The following is a 17658-nucleotide window of genomic DNA, read 5'->3' as shown; positions in this document are numbered from 1 at the left end:
GGGATATGGCAATACTAAATGAGCGATGATACCTGCACGAACGATGATACCTGCTCAGTTTTGGAAAAATGGTCTAAAAACTCTATAAACACACACGCGGTCTGTCCTGTTCCCCGAGTGACAGTCTGTCTCTGAAAGCAGTGGTTTGTAACAAAGTGAACGTTGTAGTAATGTACATATTCCCAGTGGTTTCTCCTGTTGATTCTGAGCTGAACCTGGAGACTTAAGCTAACCTAATCTAGTCTCCATGCTAAACACCCTCTCCCTGTTTTAGCACCCTGAGTAAAACTACAAAAGGGAGGCAGATTTTTCCCTTCCCCAAGATGAACGACCCAAAAACAGAAAGTTACTGAGATACATATACCCGGTGATCCATAAACAGCTTTTCCTGGTGAATTCTGACTCTCGCTTAGTTATAATTTCCTGAAGTTTAATGTTGGATGAATGCGACGTGGATTAAAAGGGATGTAGAGGACCAACTCGCCGGCCAGCTTTGCAAGGGAGTTGTGCTCTTGAATCTAGCAATGGTTTCCGGACTAAATTATTACATAATGCGCCGACTTCACCGAGCACGTCCTACTTTCCTGGCCCAGTTTAGATCAGACATGGAAAAGAGAAAGAAAAGTACACAAAATGAAAGAAATAATGAAAGCATGCATAGTCTGTTACTGGGTCACTCAAATTCGCTTTAGGACACATAATGTGAACCGAAGAGAATGAGTGGGGGGACAAAATGACAGGTGCCTTTACTCTGCATCCACATTTAAGGAGTGAAAAGGGAGTTTGAGAGGAGGAAACAGACCCGGGCTCCTGTTTGGACAGTAAAACCAGCCTTTAGCGTTGCACACCATTAAAAAAAAAACAGAGCAATTGGTTCATATCGACTTCTTTAGGAACACTCTCCTGATATTGGTTGAATTTTTAGGCACTTTCTATAATAATACTGATACAGAGTCTCTGAGATCACGAGGAAAATGTTTAACTTCTAAAACAATGGATCTAAATGTGGGGAATTGAAATGCAACTATAGATAAGCACCACATTCCTTCTTTCTTTTTTTTAACAGGCAAAATGTGCTGGTGTAAGTTAAAATGATGCCTCTCGTCAGCTGAAATCGCTTTGGAAATTCAGGGGGTCGGTTAGTCTCAAATTTCTTTCAGGGAAATTTGTGAACCTTTGTCGCGCTTGATTCCATATAGCTGACATGAGCATAAAAGAACAGAAAGTTCAAATCAAATCAATATGATTTTGCGTGACTCGACCATGGGGTTTTTGAATGTTGGTAGCAGCCCCCCAAGAAATAATGAAGAAATAAAAAATAAAGCTATGAATAAGAGTAATATGAACACATGGCAGTTGTAGATTCCGATGACAGTCGAAACGTACGTTTTTCGAGCCACATTCAGGACCGTTTTTATGCCCTTGATTCCTATTTCAGATGTGACACAAGCATGTAATCACGTGTGTGGGAATCGCCTGCTTGAAATAACCATTCACAACCCTCAAATCAATATCGTTTTTTAATTGCATGACCTACTTTTAATCCTGCTAACTCCATCCAGCACTCATGTTGAGTTAAAGTAGATGGTAAAATGTGTTGTACAAGACAAAAACCGTGGAGACATTTCATCCTCTGTATCACAGCTATAACTGTAGGGTGCATGAGTGAAGTTTGGTCATTCAGTACTAGTTCTCCCAATACTGTGAAAATCTGCTTCTCAAAGGAATAGCTTATTTATGTCCTGTAGAACTGGATTCTGGTCACCAGTGATAAAAAAAAAAAACAATTTAATTCTCGCTAACCCTGAAAAAGAAAGATCCAGTTGTGTCTGACGGATTTGTTTAGCTCTTCCGCTAAATCTACGGTTTTATCGTGAATCATGTCATGCTTCAGAGAATGTTCGGTGAAAGAACATTTCCAAGAAAGTCTTATAAGTGAAGTTGCTCAAATCGTATTACAGACCATTGCCACTACATTTTATCTTTACATTATGTTCAATGTCTTAAAGTTTCATGCACATGGCTCCTTCTTCGCAACCAATATTTACAATATTTACATACAATACAACCGTACATCTTGGGTGTTCAAAGAAAACTATACAATAGATTTTTTTTAGTTTGTCTCTTAATGTGTTATAATCCAATTTATGAATAAAATACTATATATTCTTAAATACAATCCTCTTCGGAAAAAGTTTCTGGCTATCAATGTTCCTTCACCCATCTTCGATATGTACAGGGACACCTCAATAGTCAAAAATAAGGATTTTTTTTAAGCTTCTGTATAGGGACCCTTCAAAAAGTCAAGAAGTCAAGGCAATGTTCAGTGAAACTCCATGGGAAAGCTTGTGGCGGCTTTCTGGAGCTCTTTGAAATCAAACAGTAACAATGAAGAAACGTATCACAACATACACACACACACACGCGCGCACGCACGCACACACAAATGGAAGATAACCTTTGCAAATATATGTCTGGCGCTGTGGCACAATTGATAGAACAATTCACATTAAAAAAGGTCCGGAGATTATTTCAAACCTTTTAAAAGGTTTTAAGCCCACACAATAATAAACATAAAAAAAAAATACAATAAAGGCAAAAAACAATAATGCAAATAAAATAAATAACTGAACTATATAAAAATTATAGTCTTTATAACAATATATTTGGAAACAAACAGGCAACATAGGGCTAGGCTTATACGGGCTAGTTTGATGGTGCCACAATATCACCAATTTGAATGAATGAAAATAAAACACAAAACATTTACGTCAGCATGCAGGAGCGTTTCGCTCAAACACATGCACTGTATCCAGATTCAATTCAACAAACACAGGACACACAAAGTCAGGCCAGCAAAAATGACATTAAGAAAAGGACCCATAAGAAAGTCGAAAACAGTGCACACGAAACAGGTAACCCAGAGGGCTTTGCTTCAATTCCCCAAGTTGTCGTCAGAAGTCCCCTAACCCCCGTAAAGACAAAGGTAAGACACTGATATTTCAAACCCAGCATTTTTGCCCTGACCCCATCTACATTCATATGAAGGCTTCCCTTTGAATGAACGGACAGCATTTGCAAAAACAAAGATTCGTGGAGATTTCAAATACTCTGCATGCATATGGTCACTGAAATGAGGCCTTTTTTTGGTTTACATTTTCTAGGTTTTGTTCTTTTTTTTTTTCCCAAACTGATTGTTGTATTTTTTTTTCCTTTCAAAATATAAAAATGTAATCTGAAGCGCCTTCCAGCATGACGGTTTTCTGCCTTCTATGATCTGTTCGTGTCGCGTGATATTTTACAAGCGTCGTAGGAATAAAAAGCCTTTGCTCCTTGGTCTTCGTTCGTTTTTTTTTCCTTTTTTGTAATCTAAAGAAAAAAAATCTATGAAGAGTGCAAAAATGCCATGAAGATAATGTCATATTTCCCCAATAGTTCATCCGTAGCGAGAAAATACACAATGCAGGAGCAGAATCAGTCACAACGCTGCTAGAGTTCAACCGTCGCATTTCCAATGATCTTCCGTGTTCCACTTCTCGTGTAATTTTTGCTTTTTTCGGAAATTGTTCGTCTCTTGTAAAAACGCAGTGAAGAGGAAGAGAACAGTCCGCTCGGAGATGTTACACTGCGACGGGGCTCTTTGCGGCGCTCTCATGTTCCTTGGCCTTTCTCAATTCTTTCGCCCTGAAAATAGACCAAAAAACAAGAGTATTGTAGGGTTAGCCTTAATAGTCCACAAGCATTCTGGGCCCTCAGAGGAAACACAGACCATTAGCCAATACACCTGCCAGTTTCGTTAGTGTATCCTCACTGGAATCAGCAAAGAACAACAAATATACCCCGCTATTAATCACAAAGACCTTTTAAAGCCTCGAGGAACACAGTACACAGACACAGCGGCTTAAAAAGCATTTAGACACTTAAGTCACACTTAATGTCTGAATGTCATTGCATTAGATAACAATAAAATCAAAGCAAGAATCATTCATTTTAAAGACAGATAGTACAAGCACACTTTTCAAGATACTTGGTTTGATTTTTTGCTTCTAATCCAGTGACATTCGCACATTTTTAAGTGGGATTTAAGTGTCCAAATCTTTTTTGGCTGCTGTATAGAACAAATGTCTTTTAATAGAATTGTGGCATTTTATAAATCTGTGGGAAAAATAATTTTCTTTATCTACTTTTTACATTTAAGAGTCTACAATCAGATTACAAAGCAAACACATTAATATTATTATTATTATTATAAATTAATAAAAACCTGGCCTTAAAATCCAAAGTACACCATCCATCTTAACACTAATATTATAGGATCATAACCTAGAAAGTGTGACAATACATAACTCTACAATTCATGCACAATACATCACAGAAATTACATCAAATTCTTAATGAAATATTTATATTTGTCATCATGTTATACTTCTACAGTATCCAACATTTTAAAGACATTTTAAACCCCCAAACACATCTTTAGCTCACAGTTTGACCCCCGTCCAACCCTCAGCCCCCAAATCGAGCTTATAAAAGCTGAAAGAGATGTATAAAACAGGCAGCCAGGCATTCAAGACATTTTCTCTTCCATAAAGAAAGGATTGTTATTTCAAGCATGCCCTGATAGAAGCAAGGCCTCCATATCTTTAGCATCATGCAATTGCCAAATGCACTACCCAGCAGTCCTTAGTGTTGTCATAAGCATCCTCATTACAAGAGAGATGGAGGAGACTTTTGGGAAGATAGAGGGATTGAAGGAGAGACTGAGAGAGAGAGAGAGAGAGAGAGAGAGAGAGAGAGAGAGTGCTTTGTTAGTTTTGCCATTAATGCTTCATCTATATTTATTTGTTAGTTGGATCTATAGTCCTCTCTCTCTCATATAAGGCTCAGTCAACTCGGGCTCCAGTCAGCCGTCATGCATGCAGGCATAAAGCAATAGAGAAAATAAGATAAAAGAAAAGAGGGAAGGAAAGGAGAGATAGAGTCATAGGGAACAGTAGAGTCCGAAATCAAGGAACATAGACATAGAAAACGGAGAACTAGATGAAAGAAAAGGGAGAGACAGAGAGATAAAAGAAGAGAAATCAAGGGGTACGAACTGATTTACTGAGGCTGCACTCACCCGTTTGAATAGTCTATGGTCCATCAAGGGGCTTTGCATAAACAGCAAAACAACACCAGACAGCTATTAGTACACACTGAGGTACGGTTGGGTTGGGGAAATGGGACCAAACACAATAGGGCTTTCTAACAGAGCCATGAAAACACCAAGGTGCTATCCTATGACTCCTGGCGATCGTGTTGGTGTGACTGACAGAAATGTGCCCCTAACCCCTTTAAACAGCAGGATATTAAAAAAACTGATTCATCTAAAAGGTGCAAGTATACCATAGTGTGAGTTGCGTGCAAGCTAGAAGAACCTGCGCCTGGTGGAAGCTCTGGCCTTTGGCCTACCTGTGACGGCACCGCAGCAGAAACCGCATGATTTTTCTGGCAGCTTGGTCTTGTCTCTTGGTCAGTAAACTGCTTCTAAAACAAAATGATTAGCATGAGTGGTTATGCACACTTGCAAATAAAACCAGAAATTTCTAGAAGACAAATGCATGTACAAAAATTTCTACTATGGCGAGATGCAGGACAAGATGAGCGCTAATACTTAGGATTAGGAGTTTGTTCAAATCCCAAGTATACAGAAAAAGTAATGAGCTGCTCTACCATAAAATGTCAGCAATTAAGGATCAAACTGCAATTGCTGCAACAGGTTATGTGACAACAAATGGCATACAAAAATAATGATGCTTCTATGTGTACTTGGACTCGAACTGTTAGTGAATTAAATATTTTCCCGGGGTCCGGCTGGCGCTGTTTCAACAACAGATTGTCTCTTAAAGTAAACAGGAGGGTTTCGAATGCTGCCATTCTTCAGAAAGCTGATTTGGCAGTGTGTCACATTTGAAGTGCTGGCAAGTACTTAGTAAGTCATCCAAAAAGACGGTACATTTTAGAGCAACAGTCCCTTAGAAGTAACTTGAGGTGCAATGGCACTCAATAAATGCATGCATAACCTCCTGCCATTTATTTCCTATGCAAGAATAATATAAAGATGGAAAGTTTTGAATCATTATTTAGTTCATGACTACTGGAGTTGCCAAAGTGCTCACACCAAAAATAGTGTGAGTTTGTTACACCAAGTTCCTTTTATAAATTCTGATTTGTTATACCCTAGGCCATAGATTTTTAACCACTAGGTTTGCCCTGTGCGAATGCTTTGTACCTGAGTTTGTGCTGCACCAGTGCAGCTGCAGTGGCTCGGCTGCGTGGGTTCGGCCGGCCGAGCTCTTTGTAGCTGCGGTAATATTGCTGGATCAGCACGGCTGCCCTGCGACTCTGCTGGAACTTCTTCTGTTCGTGGTAGCTGCGGAATTTACTCTGGATAAGGATGGCGGCCAGCGTCATCTTCTTATAAAGTGCATACTGCCAAGAAGACAGAGAAAGAATCTTCTGTCACACGAGAGAGAGAGAGAGCGAGATCTGTGGCAAACTACCACTTGGCCACTTGGCTAATAATAAGGGTGGCTGACAGTTGCTAAGTTGTTTTCAGCTGGGTCATTGCAAGTCAGGATGCTTGGAAAAGTAGCTAAATAACTAAACCGTTCTTAGCAAGCTGCATGATATGAGCTAGCATTCATCTTTGTAGCACTACAAGTTTTGTTCAAATCCATAACCTTAAGTATAGGAGACAGTAAAACAGTGATTAAGAAGCACCACTAACAAACATCCAGTTTAAAGCAGTAGAAGGTGTAGATGAAGCAGAAAGTTTTACCTTCAAGGCTATCCATGTCAGCTTGAGAAAGAGAGAGGAAGGAATTTAAGGTATTTTTGTAAACCGTTTAATAATTGGATCATTTTAAAAGTGTACAAACAGAGGTTTCTGAGTGTTGTTGGCCTACCTGTTTGTACCTCTTATAACAGCGCTGAATGACAGCAGCTGCCAGTTCCTGCTGCTCCCGAAGCGGACGACCCTGCAGGATGGGGGAAGAGGGGGATAAGGTAGGGTGGAGAGGACAGGAGAGAGATTAGTGTTCACAAGGAGGCCTGCAAGGCCACAGAGATGATGCCATCTGATTCCCTTTGTGCCTGGCCAAGGTGTCCTCTTAGACTGGCAAAGTTGCGTCGATATGCTCTGAGACCTGGGAGAAGGTTATTCTTCAGAGCACGGCGCGCCAGCAGAACACTGGGAGAAATCTGCTCTGAACAACCAATGTGGTGTGGACTCAGGGATATCTGCGCATCCCGTTAAGACAGACAGATAGATAGAGGGAACAATGCAATCATTCCTTATAGCAAGGCCATGCTAAGCTCAAGCAAATTTCCCCATGCTTGTCTACAACACTGACCCTATCTCTGCCTTTTGAGTGCACACCACAACAATCATATCACCTTTCACGTCACAGGACTCCAAAGATCCGGATTAATATACCTTAAGTTCAGGAACACCATACAACACAACACAATACACCAAGACCTTTGAAACCGGACCATCACGAACACTGGCAACACACCACCAATAACCTACATAGGTGACACCTGGTGACTGGCACCAGGGTGAAGCCCTGCCCTACCTTGTACTTGCGGAAGGTGTTCTGGACCTGGCGGGCTGCCTCATAAAGTTCTCTCTGTTCAGGATCAGACAGGGCCAGCTGGGTCAGGTCACGCTCCTCCTTGTTGTGGGAGGCGTTGAGGAGCGCAGTCCATTCAGTGGGGGACTGAAAGCCAAGCTTCCCAAGAGGACCGTCGAGTTCCGGCTGTCCTCCACCGTGGACTGAGGCCAGGCCAGGAGAGTGAGTTAGGGGCTTGTTAAACAGGAACCTGGGAATGATTGGGAAAACAATTACATACAAGAACCCAACGAGTTTGCAACTATCATTCTTGAGAACAGATCAACTTTATGATGAATCACCTCTCTGCGTCTCCAAGGTAACTGGCCAACCAGCTCATAGTGCTGCTGACTCCAACACCATCTAGTGTAGTGTCTGATGCAACAAAGTTTTCCCTCTTGATGCGATCAGACGTCGCCTCAATGACTTCCTCCGCTAAAGTCATCATGTTCATGTTCTGAAACAAATTGTTAGGTACTTTTAAAATTGCACCAGTAAATGTACATGTTCATGAGCTCCAAAAAGTGGTTTACAGGACGGATGCATAAGATAGCGAACAATATTGCCACTGAGACACTAGACAGAAGCCAGTACAAGTTTTGCAAGGTCCGTCAGACTTATAGCTCTACAAAAGAAGCAGTTTTGGCAGTCTACTTGTGTCAAAGTACCTTCTCTATGCCTCACCTGCAGGTCTCCGGTGTTCTCCAGATCCTCTTGGCTTGTACGCAGATCAGAGATTGTTCCAGCGCTAGCAACTTCTCTTAATCTCAGTCTGTTCGCGAGCCTTTCCTTGCCAAGACCTACAGTTGGCACTCTGCGTCCTGCAGCCTGTCTGGAACCCCAACGCCCGCCTCCACAAGTTGAGCCCAGCTTAGTCTGAGACTGCTCACCATCTCCCTGCTCTTTCTCCACAGTACCTTCCCTCGGTTTGGAAGGGCACGTTTTAGGCTTGTGGGCCTGTTCTTCTAGTCCGAGAGGGGCAGAGCAGGATTTGCTGGGCCGAGTTTGAAGGGTCTCTGGGTTGGGTTTGTGTTTCTTGCTCAATGGGGCATCCCCGTGACTAACACTGCTATAGAAACTGGATGGTTCCGACCTGGGTCTCCTCAAGTCTGCAAAGGTATGAAGAAAGTGTCTAAGAGGAAGAACACTTGACCAAATTGAATCACTCAACCTGACCTATGCAAGGTCTTGCTATTATTTAAGGCTGTTTTTAACTTTATGGATGTAAAGCAAACCAAATGACAGAATAAAAGATTCTAGTTCTCACCTGAGCTGGAGCTGGAAGCAGAACAAGTGATGCTGCTGTCTTTCAGCCCAACTGAGGATGTCTCCGTACCCCAAACATTCATCCATCCCTCTGCTGCTGAGGCCTCAGTAGATGGAGAGAAAGGCATGCTGGCAGTTGTAGTCAGTGCTCCTGACTGCTGCTCCTCCCTCTGAAGGCTTTCCAGACATTCGGCCAGCTTAGTGTGGCCACGGGATCTGGCTATAGCCAGCGGTAAGCGACCCAAAGAATCTGGGATGGCCAGCGCTCGCCGATCCCATTTATACAAAACCACTGCTGCTTCCATGTGACCCAAAGCGCAAGCCCACATCTGAAGAGATGATGAAGAGTTGCGTTTAATTTGTGTGGCATATTCTGCCCCTTCTGTATGAAACAACTCATTCAAACAGCATTGTGAAACTACTTGGCAGGTATTATGTCCTAGTGTCAATACTCACTAGTGGGGTACAAGAAAAATGATCCACGTTTAGAGGATCAACCTCAAGTTCCAGGTCAATACTGTCTGCATGCTTAGTGCTGTGAAAACAAACAGAACAATACAGAACAGGTGAATGATGTACATGCAATATATATGGGCATTTCGTGCCAGTATGCAATCTCTATACTTACCGCCACTTGATTAGTGTTTGGATAAGGGTGGTGTAGCCCTGGGCGGCTGCCAGATGAAGAAGAGTCATGCCCCTGAACGTTTTGGAGTGGATCAGGTGCTTGGACTTGGCCCAGCAGGCACGGTTCATCATTTTTTCACAAACTACCACCACACGGCTCTCAAAGGAGCTGCCAGCCGGACCTTGACCCTGGCTCTGACTCTGACCTGGTGAGAACTACACCAAACAATAAAGAACCAAGTAAATTCCAAGAATCTAATGGTGATATCCATTAGTTTAGAGCAAGACAGCATAGCTCAAAAGGATACCTGTGCCTGTTCAGAACTGCTTCTTCCTCCTTCTCCTCCTCCTGTTCCGGTTCCTCCGCTCTCAGATGATCCTCCACCGCCTTGTTGCTGCTGCTGTTGACCGGCCATCTCTGCCATCCGTCGCTCCATCTGCTCTAGGCGTTCCAGGATGGACATTCTGAACTGGTTATCTGCATAAAACACAAGGAAATTAAGACTGCTGTGCATACATTTCATACACCTTGTTTTTTATATTTTAAACACAGTAGGACTTTGAAATCAACATGAAATCAAAATTGAGTTTATTTACTTTCTTAATACACATTCCTGGTCTTATTGTGCACGATTCATCAGTGCATGTTATACCAAAGAAACAAATTTTTTGTCTTCATAATCTTAGCAAATTTCAGCTGACATCACCAATGCCATTTATAGGTGTGTACACACTGGCAGCATTGGTTCAAGGTTTTTCGACTGCAGTATTCTGCTGTAGCAGGTGGAAAATCACTGGCATGAATACCAAAACATTAGTCCCGTCCTATATTTTTTCCAGATGAGTATCTTGTTTAACTCAGAAAATATGTCACGTTACAGACGTAAAATGTGTTGCAAATTTCACTTCGATAACCTATATGGGTCAATTATATGACTTTTTTTTATGCTTGGATTAAGTTATTAAAAAATTCAGACGACTTTATTTTCCGAGAAAAATCTATATTTTTGATATCTAGTACAAATAGGCTGCAATTCTTAAAAACAGTTTTAAATGGTATACCTTTTTTTAAAATGTACAAAACCAACAAGAATACAAAGATGACATTTTAAGACATTTCTACTCTTCAACATCTCAAACATTCGTCATTATCTCTCATTACATCTGTCCATATAAAACAGTATCTAGTTGCACATCCTTTGTCCACTTAAAAAATGGTTTCCAGCGGTTCTTGTACGCACGCTCTTAATGTATTGTTTTGTGATAGTGACAGCTAACATCAAGACAAATTTCTTGCATATACGATATTGACACCAGTTCAATTCACACATACTGAATGAAAGCGAATCAAATTCTAATGAATGGACATACACATATGCATTGGATTCTGTGTTTTTCCTCCACAAACATCCACCCTTGCAGACAAAAAGAGCAGCTCTGAGTGGAGCTCCAGTGCAGCTTTGTTCAAACACTACTGCAGTGTTGGTGCAGTGCAGATGATGTCATTTCCACCTGCTGCTGGCTGGCTGTCTCTCTCTCTCTCTCTCTCTCTCCTCTCTCTCTCTCTCTCTCTCTCTCTGCCTCCACTCAGAATGCGGCACACGTACGCTCATGTAGGCTGGGGGAGGGGAAAGGGGAGGAGGGACCAAATTGCTCTACAACGGGGCTGTGACATAATCAACGCTCTACTACACCTCCAGCAGCCTGGAGACGACCAATCAGATGCCAGCAGACCAGCCAGGCAACAGAACACTTGAAAGCTTTGTGTCAAACCTAAAACTGTTGAGGGGCAGCGTTTCAAAACAGACAGACCTAACTCATGTTTATTAACGCAGAGATGGAGAATGTTTACGGAAAATTGATGCGGCGAGATTATTTGCATTGGCTGTATTCAGGTGAATATATAAGGTGAATTCAAGGTAATTGAACCACTTTTTCGCAGTCGTTTCAATGTCAAAAAGTGTCCCAATTTATCAGAATTCCGATACAAAATCAGCTCTTAAGACATGCCACAACAGACAAATGCATGAAAAAAATTAAAAACATCACGCAGCCTTATCAGTTCCAACAGAGTTAATTAACAGAGTTCATTTTAACTTTTAATATGAACTTAAAAAAAGGTCAAGATTCTTCAAAAAGCTGTAAATACACACGAAACCGTCTTTAACAAGTATTTTAAAATGACATCTTATGTTTGTGTGCATAAATCAGACTTTTCCGATTTGCCAAGCACCCAACAACAACCTTCACTAACACAGACCAATGACGAAGCTCATGCATAAACTAGCCCCCCAAAAAACAAAAAAAACATCAACAGTAACTGTGCCAATCTCTGTTACCGTTTTTCAGGAGATGTTACATCAGCCTTGGTGCTGCTCCTTTGGCCTGGGTATCTCTCCTGGTCAAGCGGACCTCATGTGGCTGAGCACAAGCCTTGAGTGAAAGGACTAAACTCTCTACTCGCTGGATGTTTGAGAATCTCATGGTAATATCCTAATGCAGAGAGCCCAAGCCAGTTTCTCTATTTCATCACAGTTGCATCATGCTCTTGAGAGTGGGGGCTTCTGCACCACTTTACAGCTACAAGAGCAACAGGGGCTCAAAATCACTCACTTGTTGAAGATCTGTAGCGGTTTATTGTGCCTGAGATTGGTAATAAAGAGACTACGGGCTTTACAGTCATCAGAAATTAAACAAGCATTTGACAATGCATCCATATGGCTAGGAAGAATTAGTGCACATTAAACTGCACCTGCTGACAGTCTTGTTTTGCATATTAGGTAAAAGTGCAAAATTAGTGCAGAATGCAATTTGCACAGAGCAACTCCCCATCATGCAGGCCAGTTTGGAAGAAGCACCATACCACCACGATCTGGCATACTATGTTAAGACTGTGCAGCATTACTCCAAAAATGCAATCCAAATATATTAAAAATCATGAAAGTCCATGAATCTACAACAAGCATTTGGAAATATGCACGGTTGTGACCCTCTTCTCCAACATTTGATGAAACACAGCCGGCATCTCTCTTAAATAAAATGCAATTTACAGTCTGCAGATGAATGACAATTATATAGCATTAAGTAATAAAAAAATGCATCTTAAATATCTATGTCAGAAATAATCAAAAGACAAAGTCTAATGCACCAATGTGGAGGCAAAATAAGATGTGTACAGTTTTTATGATGGTCTTGATTATTTATTGAATACTGGATGATTGCTATGTAATTTCCCCCCTGAGCATATCCAATATTTGCTACATCTGAGCTCAGAGAGCATATTGACTTTTTATTTTTTTATTTTTAAGGTTTAAAATAGACAGAGCTCATGCTCTGCTGAGCATTTCTGCAAGGATTTGCTTTAAATCTATAACAGACTGATATCCTGTTTAAGCCCATCACTATAAATGCATCGAACAGAAATGGAAAAAAAACTAAATCACACAAATGTCCCTTTCGACAAGATTTAGCTGATAATGTGCAATGATTTTGTCTTAAGGGGATTTAGCTCAGCATGGACTCAAAGCTGGGATAACAGCTCCTAATGCTGTGGACGTTGGTAGATCTGGTAGATCATGACCCTGGAATAGGTGCTTGTTTTTGGACAGAATTGGACAGAGGCGAGGCTGCTATGATAATGCCATTATTTCTCTGTCAGTCATAATCCCAGCACTGATTATTTGTATTAACTTTCCATATCCAAGCCGAAAAAAACCCTTCTGCTTAAAAACAATTTAACAAACAATGTCATAGTAGCAATTTGAACTCACATTCAAGGTCTCTGATTGAGATTTGTAAGATATGTACAGCCTCAGACCAGAACTTTGAAGGACTCAGACAAACAAAAGCTTCCAGAACAAAGACCCTGAATGCTGGAATCTAAAGCACTCTTATTGTTTATGTGTAAATGTTTTATGTCCTTATATTCGACTATCTTTAGGTATTTATGCATTTATAACTGCAAGCAATGGACTTTCAACAACAATTTGTTTAAAAGAGTTTTACTGCACTTAAAATACTCTTGTGGTCATTATATCCATCCAGAGAATTTAGCAAAATGAGAAAGATATTGCTGACAATGGAACTGACTGAAAAATTGGAAACATTTTACAGAAAAAAGCTTACAGATATGACAGACCATTGCAAGTCAACACACACACACACACACACACACACACACACACACACACACACACACACACACACACACACACACACACACACACACACACACACACACACACACACACACACACACACACACACACAAAGGACAAAAAAGAAAACACAGATTCTCCACAGAGAGTTGTGTACTCTAATTACACATGAAACTAAAAGCCAGCACATCAATGTACTTGCTCAGATTATCCAATTTAGTTCAGACTGCTTGGAGGATAGACAAACAAAAAACAGTTTAATCTCAATCGAGAGCAAAAACAGCCCGGACGGGACAGATCTGTGTGGGCGCTCCATTAGCGGACTCAAGCCATGACCGCAATATTCCTAGAATTCCACAGGAAATCTCATCAAAGCAGAACAAGGAACTGTGAACTGTAGATTTAGGGTTGATTATAGTGACCTAGTTACAAGTTTCCTTGTAAGGGCATGTAAGCAGGCCAGAAAAACAAGAATACAGAAGTTACTCAGTTGAAATCCTCTTAGACTTATATGATGTGATTGCAAATACTGCAGATTGTAATTTAACACACACACACAAATATGACAACTAAAAACAAGTGTTCTTCATAATAATAATAATAACAATGAAAAAGGCTAAATAAAGGCAAAAGACAATAGCCATAAGTTGTCAACAGGTTGGTAGAACAATTCTAATAGGTCTGTCAGCACTATTACACTGTAGAGTTCAGAATAATTGTAGAAAAAAGGTCAACTTTATGGCACAGTATATTCGTCCTCTCCCTCTGGAACACTTATCAGAAGAAGGGCAACAGTCTGATCCTCTCAGCATCACTGTCGCTGTCCACTGCCGGTGGTGCTGAAGACAGACGCACTACACCTGACCGACTCATTGCAAACACATGCTTTACAAAGGAGATCTGGAGGTCTCGGAGAACACTGGTTGGTTAAAGTTTACAAGCCGTACAGTCAGTAGTACGCACAGTCCTACCTGGTTGTAAAACCTGCACAACATGATTAATCTATGACCATTCATTTTAAGAAACTTCCATGTAGCACCTATATATGGAGTAAATATTTTCCACAATTCACCCAGCATGAGCTCTCTAAAACTCTGCCCTCAGGATAATTAAATAGCTTTCCAAAAGAGAAAATGCTCACAATGTTGTTGGGAAACATCGTAAACAAGGGAAAGAATATAGCAGGACACATAAAGACACTGACAACTGGAGCACAGAACTAGAACCAATATTCATCTTTAAATAGCCTGTGCATGTGGATCAAGTTCATGCCAATACGAAAAGAATCATGCATACAAACCCGAATCAGCCAACGTGTTATCTGTCAATCACACATGTTCTCCATCCAGCGTCAAACTAACCGCAGGAGCCGCTTGGCACATGAGCCAACAACAATAGAACAAAGTGTAAGTGCGGAGAGTGAAGGGAGAGAGATAAAGACCCCTCGTCCCCCTCCTCTACACCTCCTCCTGTTCCCTCCCCATCCCTGCTGCCGATGCTTTATCTTCTCCGCTCGCTCATGGAGACGCGGGGCTTCATCCGTCGCAGGTACGCGCTTTACGCGCAGTCGTGCGCCACCGGCTGGCTCTCCAAACACTCGCAGGCATGACAGTCCTCCTTTTCCAACGGAAAACATTCGATTGCATTGAAAAAAAAAATCGTTTTGCCGGATCTTTTAACATTGCGAATGCTCTACGTGCACCAGTCGTGCGTCTCCAAACCGAGATCGAGTTTTGCATCTTATCGCATTTTTTTTTTTTTTTTTTTTTTTTTTAACGTGTTTCTGTTTTATAGCTGTTTACGACAGCTTCTGGACTCGAAGCATTCCGCTTTTGACGTATGACTAAAACCGCGCGTTTTGGCGCGAATCTGAAGTCGAGTGGTGGTTGGATATGGACGTGTTTTTCTTTTGGGAGTGGCAGCGAAACACAATGGAGGCGCCGTGATCACTCATATAAGCGCTGGGAACAATGTGACGGTCGCTCACACGGGTGTTTTGCGACAAATCTGTGTCAACAGGAGGCAGGTTTACTGCTCTTGCCCCTCTCAGCCTCTGTCCTGTGGTTCAGTACCTGCAATGCTGCAGACAAACTGTTTTTCTCCTCTCTGCATTATGACAAATCAGGCCAGGCGGTGTGTCGTTCAGTGCCACGCACATAACGCGCTGGATGCACGCAGACATGAAGCTCGATTAGACGAATGAGATCTCATTTCATAACCTTTGATCACTATTTTTCAGCGTTTTTATATTCCCAAAGTTCACCTAACAAATGTACCTATAATACACTTAACATTAGGATTGCCTCAAATATATCTAGAGTGTAAATCGCTGATGCAGGGATGAATGTCACAAAGAAATACGAAAAAAAAAGAAAACAGCTTATTTTTAGGCTCTTCAAGATATATTTACATTATCTGGACAAATAAACACATTCCCCCTTTAAAATAAAACATATCAAATCATCATTACTGTAATGTAAAATTATATCTTTAAAAGTGAATTATTGTGTCCAGACTGGATGGTTTTAATTACTCCATTACAGTAATGGCAATCTAATGAGAACTATCATTGAGAATAATGAGAATTAAAATCACAGACACACTATGAAAATGATAATGAGTTTTTTCACATTAAAGTTGAGGACATGGGGGGGAAATGTGCTTAATTGTCTTTTTTTAATGCAAAATATAATTTTTCTCCTGATTATGAGTGAATTTTAGGTTTGAGTTTTTCCCCTCCAGGCTTCATTATTGCTTTTCAGTATAAATATACACTGAATATGAAACAACCTTGAGATTTAGTAAAGGCAGTATAAAAATAATCCTTTTTATTATAAAATATGACCTGGATATTTCTTTGTGAGATTCACCCTCAGAACACAATCAACAACAGACCATGATTTTATCACAGAACAAGTCCATATAGTCCTTATAACCTGATAAGTATATATTCCGTAAAGAGACAATGAAATGAAGTTTTTCCCCCACACTTGCACTGACAAAAAACATACACCACGAGTGCCTTTTAGTCTAGTCTTTTTCAGTCTTATTTTTAACCCAAACATAACCCTGTTATACAGGTTAGAAGGATTCTCCATTGTCTAACCCAGCGGATGTGGGCGGCAGTCATCCTTATAGACCTTAAGGTGTTACAGAAGTATCTGGCCAAGGTTTGGCAGCCCAGTTTAACCATATTCAGGATTTGCTTAGCTAATACAAACCACAGGCCATAAAAAAAAAAGCAGTTGAAAAAGGAGTTGTTTTTAATTTCCCTTTAGACTAAGCAAGTCAACACTACCTGGCAACCCCGTTCAAAATACAAGCAAAACTAATAGTTTAACAGCAGCCAAGTGTCTTTATGCACCTGCTAGTCATTTGAAACACAGCTTGAAGAAGTATCTGCCATCAGCCACCCAGAGAGTTTTCAGACAAACATATGCAAAACGCAAATTAAACATGAAGTATTCATTATGCATGAAATAGCATGAATTCAGATTAAAATTCTATAATTTCGTTACACTGTTTTGCTGAAAATAACCAATACAAAATGATAAAAAAAAATAAAAAAAAACACACAACCAAAACTGTTTAACAGCAATACATAATATAAGATAAATCCGAAACGTACCGTCCAGTGAGAGCCAGTCGTGTTGAGAGGAGGGCAGGGCAGGCAGGGCACGGGCTTTATACTCAAACACCACTGAGTTGGAGATGATTTGACTGCTGGCTGCCACCTGCAGGGTCACCAGGCCCGTGTCATGAGCTTTCAAAGGAAATGAGACACAAATTAAGATTTAAAAAATGTTTATGTGCAAGGAAACAGCTTACAGTTTGCAAACCATTTACAATGTTAAGAGTGATGGCTCAGAGTATTTTTGTTTTTATTTATATATTTAGTTATGTAACAGTGGAATTTTAATGAGTTCTCTATGACAGCTGTTATAAACAGTGCT

At 40.7% G+C, this 17658-nt stretch overlaps 1 protein-coding gene across 8 annotated transcripts in view; it reads right to left on the bottom strand.

Moving 5' to 3' along the window:
• Positions 1-3184: 3184 nt before the first annotated feature.
• Positions 3185-17658, bottom strand: part of camta1b (calmodulin binding transcription activator 1b) — a 278270-nt gene continuing 263796 nt past the window's right edge. For 2 of the 8 annotated variants that reach the window (XM_084395728.1, XM_084395727.1), the window contains 14 exons: positions 17334-17468; positions 9857-10026; positions 9550-9764; positions 9378-9456; positions 8923-9250; positions 8340-8764; positions 7958-8112; positions 7620-7866; positions 6948-7019; positions 6821-6841; positions 6272-6471; positions 5452-5526; positions 5120-5150; positions 3212-3684 (listed from right to left, as the gene is read on the bottom strand). In XM_084395728.1, coding sequence (XP_084251854.1) covers positions 3652-3684; positions 5120-5150; positions 5452-5526; positions 6272-6471; positions 6821-6841; positions 6948-7019; positions 7620-7866; positions 7958-8112; positions 8340-8764; positions 8923-9250; positions 9378-9456; positions 9550-9764; positions 9857-10026; positions 17334-17468 — 2186 coding nt within the window. In that variant the 3' untranslated portion in view covers positions 3212-3651. Of the gene's footprint in view, positions 3685-5119; positions 5151-5451; positions 5527-6271; positions 6472-6820; positions 6842-6947; positions 7020-7619; positions 7867-7957; positions 8113-8339; positions 8765-8922; positions 9251-9377; positions 9457-9549; positions 9765-9856; positions 10027-17333; positions 17469-17658 lie in introns of all 8 variants that reach the window. The other 6 variants (XM_084395723.1, XM_084395725.1, XM_084395724.1 and 3 more) reach the window with 6 other exon arrangements.

The sequence above is a fragment of the Rutilus rutilus genome, assembly GCF_951802725.1.
Source record: "Rutilus rutilus genome assembly, chromosome: 22".
Taxonomy (NCBI): Eukaryota; Metazoa; Chordata; class Actinopteri; order Cypriniformes; family Leuciscidae; genus Rutilus; species Rutilus rutilus.
The sequence above is the reverse complement of the archived record's forward strand: the minus strand, read 5'-3'. Positions and strand labels throughout refer to the sequence as shown.